At 36.3% G+C, this 13,957-nt stretch overlaps 1 protein-coding gene across 5 annotated transcripts in view; it reads right to left on the reverse strand.

Moving 5' to 3' along the window:
• ACVR1C (activin A receptor type 1C) overlaps window positions 1-13,957 on the reverse strand; it is a 79,345-nt gene that overhangs the window by 34,544 nt on the left and 30,844 nt on the right. For 4 of the 5 annotated variants that reach the window (XM_078070821.1, XM_078070818.1, XM_078070819.1 and 1 more), the window contains one exon: window positions 11,890-12,120. In XM_078070821.1, the coding sequence (XP_077926947.1) occupies window positions 11,890-12,120 (231 nt within the window). Of the gene's footprint in view, window positions 1-11,889; window positions 12,121-13,957 lie in introns of those variants that run through there. The other variant, XM_078070822.1, reaches the window with a different exon arrangement.

Raw genomic sequence — 13,957 nt, forward strand, 5'->3', positions numbered from 1 at the left:
GAACATGTCTCTGATATCACATAGAGTCACAAGAAATCATTTGTTACAAACCGAAATGCAATCCAGCCATGAGAGAATCAAGCCACAAAATGTGATTCCTTCACAAAAGAAAAGACATTCGTTTAATAATCAGGGAGAAAAGTGAGATATAAAATTGTATTAAACAGAATAACTCAACTATGCTGAAGTAGAAATATACTAAACTATTGATAGCAGGAACTCCAGGCCAGTGGGTCTAAGCTTGCTACATACTGCGGCGCCCAGGTGGCGCAATTAAGCAGCCCCCTCCTGCTTTTGGCTCAGGTCATGATCTCAGGGTCCTGGGATCCAGCCCCACATCCAGCCCCACATCCAGCCCCAGGTGGAGCCCCAAGTTGGGCTCCATGCTCAGCGGGGAGTCTGCTTGTCCCTCTCCCTCGGCTCCTCCTCCTGCCCCTCCCCCTGCTTGTACTCTCTCTCTCTCTCTCAAATAAATAAATAAAATATGTATTTTTAAAAACCTGCTACAGGGGCGCCTGGGTGGCTCAGTCGGTTGGGCGACTGCCTTCAGCTCAGGTCATGATCCTAGGGTCCTGGGATCGAGCCCCACATCAGACTCCTTGCTCAGCGGGGAGCCTGCTGCTCCCCTGCCTGGTGTTCCCCCTGCTTGTGCTTGCTCGCTCTCTCCCTCTCTCTCTCTGTCAAATAAATAAATAAAATCTTAAAAAAAAGAAAAGGAAAGAAAATTTGCTACATACTGATCAAATGAATCAACAGGGAATGCCCATGTCCACTAAGGAAGAATGAGTTACTTCTCAGTTTCCACCAACAGATAAATGAGGAAGAACTCAAGGATGCCATACCTGACTTTTCAAGACAAACCAGATATCTAGAAGTTTTATATTAAGACTCTTAATTTTTAACAATGTAAAGAAATTCACATTTTTTTCCTTTTCCAGAAATCATAGGTCAAACAAAACTTGTTTGTGGACTGGATATAACCCATAAGCAGATAGAACTCTGGGTGATTTGTTTTGTTGTTTTTATGTTCATAGAATTGGGTTTAGCTACAAATAACAGAGGAAACTGGACAGAAGTTTCCTTTTCTCAATCATGGAAAAGAAACCTGAAGACGGGTAGTCCAATGTTAGCAGGGTGACTCCATGAAGTTTTCAGTCAGGCTCCTGTCAGCTCCCACGTCGCCACCCCCAGAGTGCATCCTCATGGTCCAAGGCAGCCACTAAACTCCAACCTTTATATCCAGGCAGCAGGATAGAGGGTGGCATAAGAATGTGCCCATTCTGTTTTAACGGGTCTTCTCAGAAGTTCTCCAAAATACTGCCATTCATCTCATTTGCCAGAACCTAGTCATACGGCCACACTTATCTGTAAGAGTAGCTGAAAATACTGTCTGTTAGGTGGACAACTATATTATCAGCAAAAAGTCTAGGTCCTGCTACTAAGTGGGTATTGGAGGAAACAATATGTCTTTGAAACACTTATTTACAGGCATAGTAAACTTTGATCTATTAGATTTTTTTCATTAGAAAAAGAATGTATGTGCAAAGAAACAAGTCAGACAGTGCTGTACAAGAATTGATAAGGAAAGAGTTACATAATGTCCTCAGCTGCTCAGCACTCCAGTACCAACTCAGATGTTCACAGAATGTGTAACCTCAACTCAAACATTACTTTGAAACTTGATGTGTTATTCTTTTGTTGTGAAATATAGTGAATATACAGAAATGTACATACATTATATAGGTTAAGTATAAAAAGAATTATAAACTCCCATGCCTCACCAGCCCCTCATCTCCCTTCCCCCTTTTTCTCCACTCTGAGATATCGCCACATGATCACAACCTTATTCCTTCACCAAGGGTAATGCTTACCCTGATTTGAGGAATAATGATTTCCTTACCCTTATACTGTGGTTCCCAGAATCCCTTTTTGTATATGGTTCCAGGTTCAAGTTGGCATATTTGCATACATGTTCATAAGTGAGAGTGGCTTGTAATTCCCTTTTCTCATATTGTCTTCACTGGGTTTTTGATATCAAGAGTATGCATAAAATGAGTGAAGGAGTGTTTCTTCTTTGTTTACACTTTGGAGGAGTTTGTGTGAGATTTATCTATTCCTGGAAGCTTATCAAACTTTTCTGATAGAGCCTCATGGGCTTTAAAATTTTCTTTCTAGAAATATTTTTTACTACCTTTTTCAAACTACTGATTCAGATTCTCTATTGTCATAAGACTATTCAGATTTGGTAAATTACAATTTTCTAAAAATTAGGTTACTCGTAAACCATCTTGTTTCAACCTTATATAGTCTCACTAATTATTTATCTACTTGTTCTATCAATTACCAAGACTGTGGCAAATTAAAATCTCCCTCAGAGACTGTGACTTCTGTATTTCTCCTTATAGATCTCAAAATATTTTATTTTTGAGTCCCATTCTTAAATACATAGAAATTTAAATTTATTAAGAATCCCTAGTAGGGAGCCTGGGTGGCTCAGTTGGTTAAGCGACTGCCTTCAGTTCGGGTCATGATCCTGGAGTCCCTGGATCGAGTCCCGCATCAGGCTCCCTGCTCAGCGGGGAGCCTGCTTCTCCCTCTGACCCTCTCTCTTCTCATGCTCTCTCTCACTCTCTCTCTCTCTCAAATAAATAAAGTCTTTAAAAAAAAAAAGAATCCCTAGTAAATTGAAACTTTAATCATTATAAAGTGACCCTTCTTAACTCTAGGAATTTTTTTTGCCTTAAAGTTAATTTTGTCTGCTCTTAACATAAACTAACATTTTTTTTGTTTTAAAATATGTGTGGTATATCTTTTCCATCAAAATAACTTCAACATTTCCGTAAACTTTCATTTTTAAGACATTTTCAAAACAACATTTAATTGGATTTGTTTTCTCCAATCTGGTAATCTTTGTTTAGTCTATTTACATTAAATTATTTTTGTTTAATTATTACTGACATTTGGATGCTTTCTTTTTGTCACATCTATTGTGTGCTTCTTTCTCCTTCTCTCTCTCTCTCGTTTCTTTTTACTTCTTTTGGATAGTTTTTATTGCTCTATTTTTCTTATTGTGGATTAGAAGGAACATAGTCACACTCTATTAAAAGTAATTTAGAAATGACAACAGGGACACTTCAAAGCATAAGGAGTACCAATATTTTTACCCTCCGCTTAGACAAAACAAGGCCCCTAGGAAATATTAATTCCATTTACCCCTCTCTTGACATGTATGGTACGCTGTTTTTATATTGAGTGACCATTTTATCTTTTTTTTAAACCCCACAAGACATTGCTGCTGTTGTAGATTAATATTCTTTAGAATTAGTCACATATTTATCACTTTTTTTGCTTTTCATTCCTCCTTGCATGCCAGAACTTTGGTATAGTTTCTTTCTGCCTGAAGTACATCTTTAGAATTTCCTTTATCAAAGATTTTGATAATGTGAAACTCACCTATTTGTGTTTTTTATTTTGAAAATGTCTTTTACTTAACCTCATTCTTTAAAAGATATTTTTGATGGGTAGAATTCTGGGTTACCAGTTAATTCCTTTTAGAATATTGAAGACGTAGTTCCACCTTTTCTCTTTTTCCTTTTTGCTATTGAAAAGATAATGTCAGTTCTTCTGTAACTCCTTTGAATTCCATTTACCTTTTTGTCTGTCAACTTTTAGGATTTTGCTTTGTCTTTGGTGTTCTGCAGTTTTACGATGTTATATCAAGGTTTGTCTCTCTTTTTATTTCTCCTCTTGATATTGATTGAATTTCTTGAATTTATAGATTGGTGTTCATCAACTCTAGAAAATTCTGAGCTGTTACTTCTGCAGAGACTGCTTTTGCCCAAATCTTTCTCTCCTCTCCAATGGACCACTACGTAAAACACATGTTAAACCTTTTTATGTGTTCCTCTATTTGTCATCCTCGCTTCCATATTTTCAATTATGTATTCTCTGTCTTACTCCATACAAAATAACTTCTTAACTATATTTCAGATGCCTAATTCTCTCCTTATACTAACTGTTGTTAAATCTATCCACTAAGTTTTCAATTTTTGTTATTGTATTTTTAATTTTAAACAGTTTTATTCTGTTATTGTTCAAATCTGGTAGGTCACTTTTTTATAATCTTCTCTTCTCTAAAAATATTTCCATATTTGCCTTAGTTTTTAAACTTAGAATATTGGTCTGTAATTATTTTCTGATAATTGCGATATATGAAACCTTTGTGGTCTTTCTGCTGCATGCTCTTTTCTGCTGGCTCATGCATGCTGCCTTGCATCCCTGTGTGCTTGGGGAGCTTATTCTTCATTATATACTGCTTACGTCCTTGAACAAGTGTCTGTTTTATCTGCTTGAGACCTAACATTAAAGTCCCTTCCTCTAGAGAGGCAGGGGCACTAAAAGTCTGGGACTACCTTAAAGAAAGTTTGTTCTCCGGAGAGTCCCTGTACCACTCAGGCAATGGGAACACAGGCCTAAAATCCATGTGATGTCCAGGCTATGTGCATATCTTCTCAGGAATAGGTTTTTTGTTTGTCTTTCATTTTTCCTGCTCTGCTTAATGAGAAGCCCAAACCTCCTCCCTCGGGTTAGAAGGTTTTTTTTTTATATCTTGTTTAAACTTGCAATAAGCAAAGAGACCTTTGATACCTCTGCTCAACATGGTGGCTTCTATTAGATGATCCAATTTGAGCAAATCATGTTTCTTAACCTTTGTCATCCTTCAACCTTGAGATCCCTGATAATAAAACCCAACATTTTCCATATTAGAAAAAGCAGACACACATGAGGAAAAGAGTGTCAGATAAAATTATCAGAAAGTTATATAATAATGTCTTAATAATAAGGGTGTTTATTGATTCACATAACAAGAAATCTGGAAATAGGCTGGTGACATTGTTGAGTCTCTTTGTTAATAAATCATAGAACCAATCTACTCCCAGATTTCTGATCATGTTGAGTTAGTGAACTCACTTATTAAGACATTATAATCTAAGTTTCTGATACTTTTAGTTGAAAATATCTTGACCTATACATCACTCTTTTAACTTATGCAAATCTAATGGGTGGAAAAGAAAAAATGGTTGTTTTAATTTGCATTCCTCCAGCTATTAGTGATGTTGAACATCTTTTCAATACTCTGACCACATAGAATATTCTCTTCCAGGCGCCTGGGTGTCTCAGTCGGTTAAGCGTCTGCCTTCAGCTCAGGTCGTGATCTCAGGGTCCTGGGATCGAGTTCCGCATTGGGCTTCCTGCTCAGCAGGAAGTCTGCTTCTCCCTCTCTCTCTGCCCCTCCCCCCCGACTTGTGCTCACTCTCTCTCTTTCAAAAATGAATAAATTAAAAAAAAAGAATATTCTCTTCTGTAAAATTTCTGTTTGTGTCTCTTGCCCACTTTTCATTTAGTGCCCCCTCTCCTCTTTCCACTCTCTTGCCATGCACACATACATACATGCATGCATGCACACACAAGATGTTCTTTACCTTCTCATAGTTAACTTTTTCTCTAGTCACACATGCTGCAAATATTTCTATCCCATATTTAACTTATCTTTGGTTTTATTTATGTTATCTTTCATTACTCATTTTTATTTTAGTTTGCACGCAATTATATCTCTTTTCCTTTTATAACAGTTGGATATCCTGTCTTATTTAAAAACAGCTTCCATACTATAAAGTCATAGAAATCTTTTTTCTATCTAAATTTTCCTCTGACATTTAAATTGTTTTATATTTCACAATTAGATATTTAATCAAGCTGTAATTTATTTTTGTATATGGTATGACACTGTGGTACAGCCCTGTTTTCTTCCAGATGGATAGATAATTATGCCAGCATTATTTCAAAAATAAACTATCCTGGAATTTCCATTTCTGCCAAGTTACACTTTAGATGTCCACAGAAGCCCTTCTTGGTACAGCACACACAAAAATGCTGAATAAAATATAAATGAAAAACTTTTTTTTTACTATTACATGATTAAGCTGGTGGGAAAAGAAATGAATTGCTCAGAGCCACAAATAAAGTGAAAATCCAGAGAGGTGCTTGAGCACTGGGGCTGCTATCTACCCTGGAGGCATCTGCCAGCGGCTGGTGGTTACACACTTAGCTTACCAGACTGCAGCACAAGATCAGGAGATAAAATATGGTTCCTAAGACAATGAAAGGCCAGATCAGAGACCCTCAAATAAATCAGGCAACTATGAATGGAATTACATTGAAAATAAAACAGGAAGTGTTCTGTAGAGAGAGACAGGGTGTATAATCGTCTATTTGTCTGTCTAAACCTTGACTTTGATATAGCAAAAAAATATATCTTCAAGACTTTCTCACCCCAAGTGTGTACCACAGGTAGGCTTAGAGCCTGAATTCATATTATACGTTGGCCAAAATAAACCTAATCAAAACACTGAATGGGTTTCAGTTGGTAGCATCCCCAGATACCTAGCAGAAGCTAATGTAAATCTTCCCTGGAGGAACATATTTTAAATACAGGCCCCAAAATTGTCCTCCAGGTATCGTTCCCATAAACATGAGCTCACATTCTAAAGTGGGGTTTCTTAAACTGTGAACAGCCTATTAATGGGGTCTGACCAGCATTCCTACCTAAGGAAAATTCACAGGGTACCTCACATATTTTAAGGGTAAGAATATTTTGTAAAATTCTTATTTCAGTTGTGTGTGCATGCAGGTTGAGGGAAATTGTATAAAATGTACTTCTTTCCGTGTGTCTCAGTGGAAACCTGTATAAAAGCCACTACTCTAAGGTTTAGGAATTAGAGCCAAACACCTAAAAGGATTTTTAGGAGGGAAAGAGCCAAAGAGGGAAAGGCCTACAGTTCTCCAGTTGCTGAGTTACAACTGTCCAAGCAGAGAGAAAGGGAGAGAAAAAGTCCCGAGCTGTATTCAAGGTAGGAATTTTGTCATAAAGAGACAAAGCAAGAGCCCAATCATTACACACAGGACTTAACGGACAAAAGAGGGTCAGCTAAAAGATCCCAAGCCTTGGTTACTCCACCTCCATCAAGTCACTACCCAGAAATGGCCCCACAGTCTGGAGTGATGGGTGAAAGAGCCAAAGAGGCACTTGGCTTTCAGAGGAACCAAAAAGGGCAGTCCAGATTTTCTCCAATCTCTTCTAAGTGACCTCCCTCCCTTTTCTTCTCTTTCTTGTCCACCAATGTGATGCAGAGCATTAACACTGTAGAAATGTCACACTGTTTACTCTGCAGGATGCTTTTATATATTTCATATATATGTAACCACAATTGAAATTAATAAATCTCCACTAGGCAGAGCAGGGGATGGATAGCAATCACACTCGCCGATGACACAAAAACAGTGGAGTTCTTGGCACCGACTGGGTCAGGGCTCAGCCTGGAAGTTCCTTCCCAAACAGCTGCTGTTCCAAATACAGCTAATAACCATTTAGTGCTGCCTCGCGGACAGAACAACCCGACACAAGATGACTACACATACAATCCTGTTCAATTTCATGTCCGTTGACCATACAATGTCACTAAAAGACAAAAATTCTTAGTTTAAGTAAAGAAATTTTAATTCAATAAATGTTACATAGCATTTTTTGTAGACATAATTATTGACTAGACAACACAGATCTTCCTGTTCCATCATATCAATAGACTGAAGAAGAAAAAGTATGCTATAATCTCAATACATTCATGAAAATACTTGAAAAATTTAATATTCATATAGGATAAAAAACCTTCTCCCAACTAGGAATAAAAGCAAATCTCATTAACTGATAATAGGAATCTACAAAAACCTATAGCTAAAATCATACTTAATGGTAAAAGAGGGCGTGCATTCACTCCTAGGACCAGGAAAAAGGCAAGGATCTTCACTCTTACCACTCCTATTCATCATCATATTAGCTGTTCCAGCCAGTGCAAAAAGCAAGAAAAAGAAATAAAATGAATACAGATCAGAATAGAAGATGTAAAATTGCCTAGATTCACAGATAAGATGATTGTGTATGTAGGAAACGACAAAGAATTTTTAAAAGAGCTACTAGAACTAATATAAGTCATTTTGGCAAGCTTGTGGGAAATAAGGTCAATATACAAAATTAATTTTATTTTCATATACTGACAATTAATGTTGACCTATTAAAAATACCATTCACAATAGCATCCCAAAACAGGTAATATTTAGAGATACATTCCAGGAAATACATATGAAACCTGTTCTCTGACAACTATGAAACTTTGCTAAGAGTAACTGAAGAAGAATAAATATATGGGAAAACGTGCTATATTCCTGGTTAATATTGTTAAAATGACCATTTTCTTCAAATAATTTATATGTTCAACTCAATCTAATAAAAACCTCAGCATATGTTTTTGCAAAAACTATCAAACTAATTCTAAAATTTAAATGGAAATGCAAAGGCTTCAGAATAACCAAAGCAATTTTAAAAAAGAACAAAGTTGGAGAGGTCACACGACCTGATTTCAATACTTGCTATAAAGCTACAATAATAAAGAAAGTTGGATAGTGACATAAATATAGACATACAGAACACTTGAGCAGAATAACGAGGCCAGAAATATACCCACATATATTTTTGGTCACTTTATGTTCAATCAAAGTGGCAAGGTAATTGAAAGGATAGATTTTTCAACAAATGATGTTGGAACAACTTCAGATCCATATACAAAATAAAATTTCACCTAAACCCCACATAGTAACAAAAATTAAGTTTAAATTGAATATAGGCCTAAATGTAAATGCTGAAATGTTAAAATTTCTGGAAGAAAATGTAAAAGAGAATATTTATGGCCTTTAGATAGATAAAGACTTCCTCTTTTAAGACATGAAACATATAAACAATAAAAATATACACTTCATCAAATTTTAATCTACTCTGCAAGAGGCACATTCAAGAAAACAAAACGGCAATCCCCAGAACAGAATGGGAGAAAATTGTCAGAATACACGTATCTGATAAGGGACTTGTATTCAGAATATATAAGGAAGTTTTAAATTCAATTTTTTTAATGTGAAAAGATATGACACTTTTATAAAGGGAGATACACAACTGTTCAATATGCACCTAAAAATAACTGAACATCATTAATCATCAGGGAAATGCAAACAAAAACCACAATGAAATACCACTACACAATCACTTGAGTGGCTACAATTAAAAAAAAAAAAAAACTGATTATACCAGGTGACTATAAAAATAGGGACCAACTGGGGCGCCTGGGTGGCTCAGTTGGTTAAGCGACTGCCTTCGGCTCAGGTCATGATCCTGGAGTCCCAGGATCGAGTCCCGCATCGGGCTCCCTGCTCAGCGGGGAGTCTGCTTCTTCCTCTGGCCCTCCCCCTCTCATGTGCTCTCTCTCTCTCTCTCTCTCAAATAAATAAATAAAAAAAATCTTAAAAAAAAAAAAAAAATAGGGACCAACTGGAACTATCATACATTTCTGTTGGGGATGTAAAACAGTACAGTTTGGAAACTACTTGGGAGATTATATTTGTAAAATAAATAGATACTGATTATATGACCCTATAATTCCACTGTTAGGTATTTTCTCACACACACACACAAAATATATATATATATATATATATATATATATATATATATCCAAAAACTTGTACATAGACGTTCATAGCACCTTTGTTAACAGCCGCCACATGGAAATGACCTGAGTACTCATCAGTGGGTGAATGGGTAAAACAGCAACAGCTGTAATATATCCATATAATGGGATATCACTCGGCAGTAAGAAAGGAACAAGCTACTAATACACCCGCAACATGAATAAATCTCAAAGACACGCTAAGTGGAAGAAGCCAAAGGCAAAATAATATCTTCCATAAGGCCCCCATTTTGTGAAACTCTGGGAAAAGTAAATCTAGTCTACAGTGATAGAAAATAGATCAGTCCATCCCTGGTCAAAGTGGGGAGTGATTGTGAATATCCTGAGGCGATGGAAAAGTGGTGGTGTGTGTGTGTCAAAACTTACTAAACCATATGCTCAAATGTGTGCATTTTATTATATCTAAATTATACCTCAATAAAATTGATTTTAAAAAAATACTGGTTCCTACGTGGACTTAAGGGTAGAACATAAGCTTCTCAGTAGTTAGACAGAGTGTATAGTTAGGCTGGAAAGGACCCACATTCTATCTGCACTAAGTATCTTTAATTTGCCCAACTGCATATGAACCATTTTGTCCTCTAAGACCTTTCGTTGCTGTCAAAGTACTCTCTTGTGTCCATACTGACTGGCAGCATGTGGTCTTGTGGGTAATTCATTACGGGGAAGCCCCCTCAAAGATGCCACAGCCGCAGGCTAATGCAGACCTAGCTCCCCCTCCTTAATTTTTGGATCTTGGTCATGGGAAGACCAGCATCAGATATAGGGAGCCTTCATTTCAGGGTGTCTTGGGCCCACAGATAACCATGGGAGAAAATATAAGGGAAGAAAAGTATCCAGAATAAATACCAGATCACCACCAAACCAAGGAAGCCTATGCAATCTGAGACAGGGAGAATAAGTGTGGTCTAAAAATCAAGACTGCAAGTAACCTTGGGGGATGAAATATGCCAGGTATGACTTCTGAGGCTGCAATCAGTAGTGTAATGTTTTAGAACAGTGTTTCCCAAAGATTGGGACAAGTCCCAGTGGCGGCACATGAAATGATTCTAAGCGTTCTTGAGATGATTTGGAGTGGTCAGCAAACATGATTTAAATAACATTGAATTACATGATAATTTTTTCTCTAGTTCTCTTAGTTTTTCTGATTATCAAAAAGCCTTATTTTGTGCTAGTATGTCTCGAACATCACATTCTTCTCTCTTTTAAACAAAAAGAAAATACAAAATACCTAACTGGAATGCAGTAGCTATGTTTGTTTAAGTACATAGTCGTCTTCTACTTATGGTAAGTAAACTGGTTTTTCATTTGTAGTAGTGATGCCAAGTTTCTGCATAAAATAATTGTTCTTCAGTAGAAAAGGGGGACAGTGAATTTGTGAGAAAAAATAGTAGGTTAAAAATACTATAGTAGAATATTCATATGGTGATAGAGGAACACCTGAGACTGGATAATGGTACCTTAAAATGTTACTTTGTAAGGAAGACTATGTATCCATGTGTAGATACTAACATATCAATCAGCACTGAATTATTACTGAATTAATACACATTAAAGAAAATTCGCCACAGAATACTTTCATGTCATAAATTAGCTTGTGATTTTAATTACTTGCCCCTTAACAACCCCCAAAGTTTCAGACTCCAAATTACCGATAAAAAAATGAGATTAAGATTTTCAATGTCTTGTAAATTAGCATAAAATGCCATGAAATTGGGCGGGGTGAGGCGGGAATTTATCTGCACAATAATGAAGAGTTACATTCCATTCTACCTCCATCTTTCTGCTCATGAGGGCTTGCACCTGAGTGCAGGCAGGCAAAGAAGACATGAAGAAGGTGCCCATGAAAAAAAGATTTTGTCTCCATAAAAGTTGGCAATCTACTACTTTTAGTTTTGCTCCTTATTCTTTTTTTTCTTGGTATACTTTTTAATTTCTTTCCTTCACAAGAATCCATACAAATTGACATTTAACTTTAGGTCCATTAACCACTTCAAAAAATAAAATTCACATGGACAAATGTCTTCAAAATTATTATGCTGTTGTCAATGTTTTGACAGCCTTGTGCGATTAAAACAACAACAACAAAAAAATCAACCTCATCTAGGCTCTAGAGAATGTCACCAGTCAAAAAAAGGAGAGAACTGTAAAACGGATTTTCTTATTTAAAGTAACAACCAACACCTTGATTTCTACCATGCTTATAATTTCCCACTAGTAAAACTAAATTTGGAATGAACAAAGAGGAATGCCTTACCTGTTGGAAGGTGCAGCGTTATGTTGTTGCAAAAGTCTGTGAAGCAGCATTCCGTTTTGGTAACGTTGTTGGAACTATGACAGAAGACTTGAGCATTCAGTTCTGGGAGAGACACACAGGACTTGATCACCTGTTCTTTTCCATTGGCCAACATCACTGAAGCCCAGCATGCTCCTTCAGTTTGGCAGGTAAAGTTTGAAGAGTCACACAAAAGACATACACATTTCAATCCTGGAAAGTGTAAAGTAAAAAGTTTTAAGATATAGAAAATACCGTGCAAATTTATTTCATCATATTTGAATATAAGAATTCAATCTTAATGAAAATTGAGGAAGAGTTTAAATGAACAGCACTGGATAAACATAAGCTACTGCTCTTAGTACCCCTCAGTCATGCGTTTTATTAAACCAGTGGCCCAACCTTCATTTACTATTGCTTGTATTTTTGTGAATTTATTCAGTTGCTACCATATTTTAAAACAATTTTCTCAGCCATGGTCTAAGTCCCTCCTTCTTTAAACTCAATTGGCCTTTTCCTAAATCAACAGCTCCCGTGAAACACTGGGATACAGTAACACAGTGACCAAGGGGCGCTGTCCAGCATCTCTTGTAAAGTGTGGTTAGAGATCTGGGTAACAAAACCACCCAGTGTGCTCTGTTCATTTACCCTTTCTCCCTTCAACTTTTAAGTGAATGTGCTAAACACAAAACTAACCGTAGAAATTTACAGCTCTAAAAAAAACAAAAAACAAAAAACAAAAAAACAAAAAACAAAACCAGTGTGACTCTTTACCTTTCTATTCGAAGATATGTTCGTATTATTGCTATTGTCTTAGAACATTTAAGGCATTAATGAGCCATCACACTTCCCCCTCTTCACTAAGAAATACATCGTAGAATAAGAGTCATTTGGGGGGCGCCTGGGTGGTTCAGTTGGTTAAGCGACTGCCTTCGGCTCAGATCATGATCCTGGAGTCCCGGAATCGAGTCCCGCATCAGGCTCCCTGCTCAACAGAGAGTCTGCTTTTCCCTCTGACTCTCACCCCTCTCATGCTCTCTCTCTCTCAATTAAATAAATAAAACCTTTAAAAAAAAGAGTCTTTTGAACACAGACCATGACTTTCAGGCAATTTTCTTTAATGAATCCATCTATTCCATGAAGCAAAACACATCAACAGTAAAATTTAATAAATCTACAGCAATAAAACTTTCAAAAATTAGACTTTGCTAATCTGTCCACTGCACAAATTTCCTCAACCTTCCCCACTTACTACACACACACACACACACACACACACCCCACACACATGAATTCACATGTTCCAAGTGACACAGTATTCGTCTGTTCTGATGTAAAATATCTGTCAGCATGAAGTTCAGTGGTTGTGACAATTTATTCAAATTTTATTTAATTACATTGTTTTTAAATAGCACAACACTAAATAGACTTTTGTAATATTATTCTAATAAGCTTTCTGTTAAATCATAATTGCTCCCCACAATTATCTGAATGTACCAAGTTTTATAATTATTTTTTCTGAGATCAGTCTTTAATCTGCTAATTAATGAAATTGGAGCTGATGTTATAACTGTACAATATTTGATACATAAATGACAATTTTTATACTCAACTTCAAATACCAATATAAGAGCAAATATGGATAATATTCCTTCATAACTAGGTGTGTAAGAAAGAACAAATTACATATCGATCAACAAAAACTACCTTTTCTTTAGTAATTTCTCTTGATTGGTAAAATACCCTCCCCTCTCTATAAACATGTTTATTACTATGGGCTAAAAGAAATACAGTCATAAAATAAAATACTCTTTCGTTAACAACATTGGACCAAGCAAAATAGCTCACTCCTCCATTTATTCCAAGGGTGATTAATATAAACAAATCTACAGTTGACCCTTGCTTGAACAACATGAGTTTGAACCACACCAGTCCACTTATAAATGGATTTCTTTTCAATAAATGCAGTACAGTACCCTAAATGTACTTTCTCTTCCTTAGGATTTTAATAATGTTTTATTTTCTGTAGTTTATTGTAAGATACAGTATA

Source organism: Halichoerus grypus, chromosome 4 (genome assembly GCF_964656455.1).
Source record: "Halichoerus grypus chromosome 4, mHalGry1.hap1.1, whole genome shotgun sequence".
NCBI lineage: Eukaryota > Metazoa > Chordata > Mammalia > Carnivora > Phocidae > Halichoerus > Halichoerus grypus.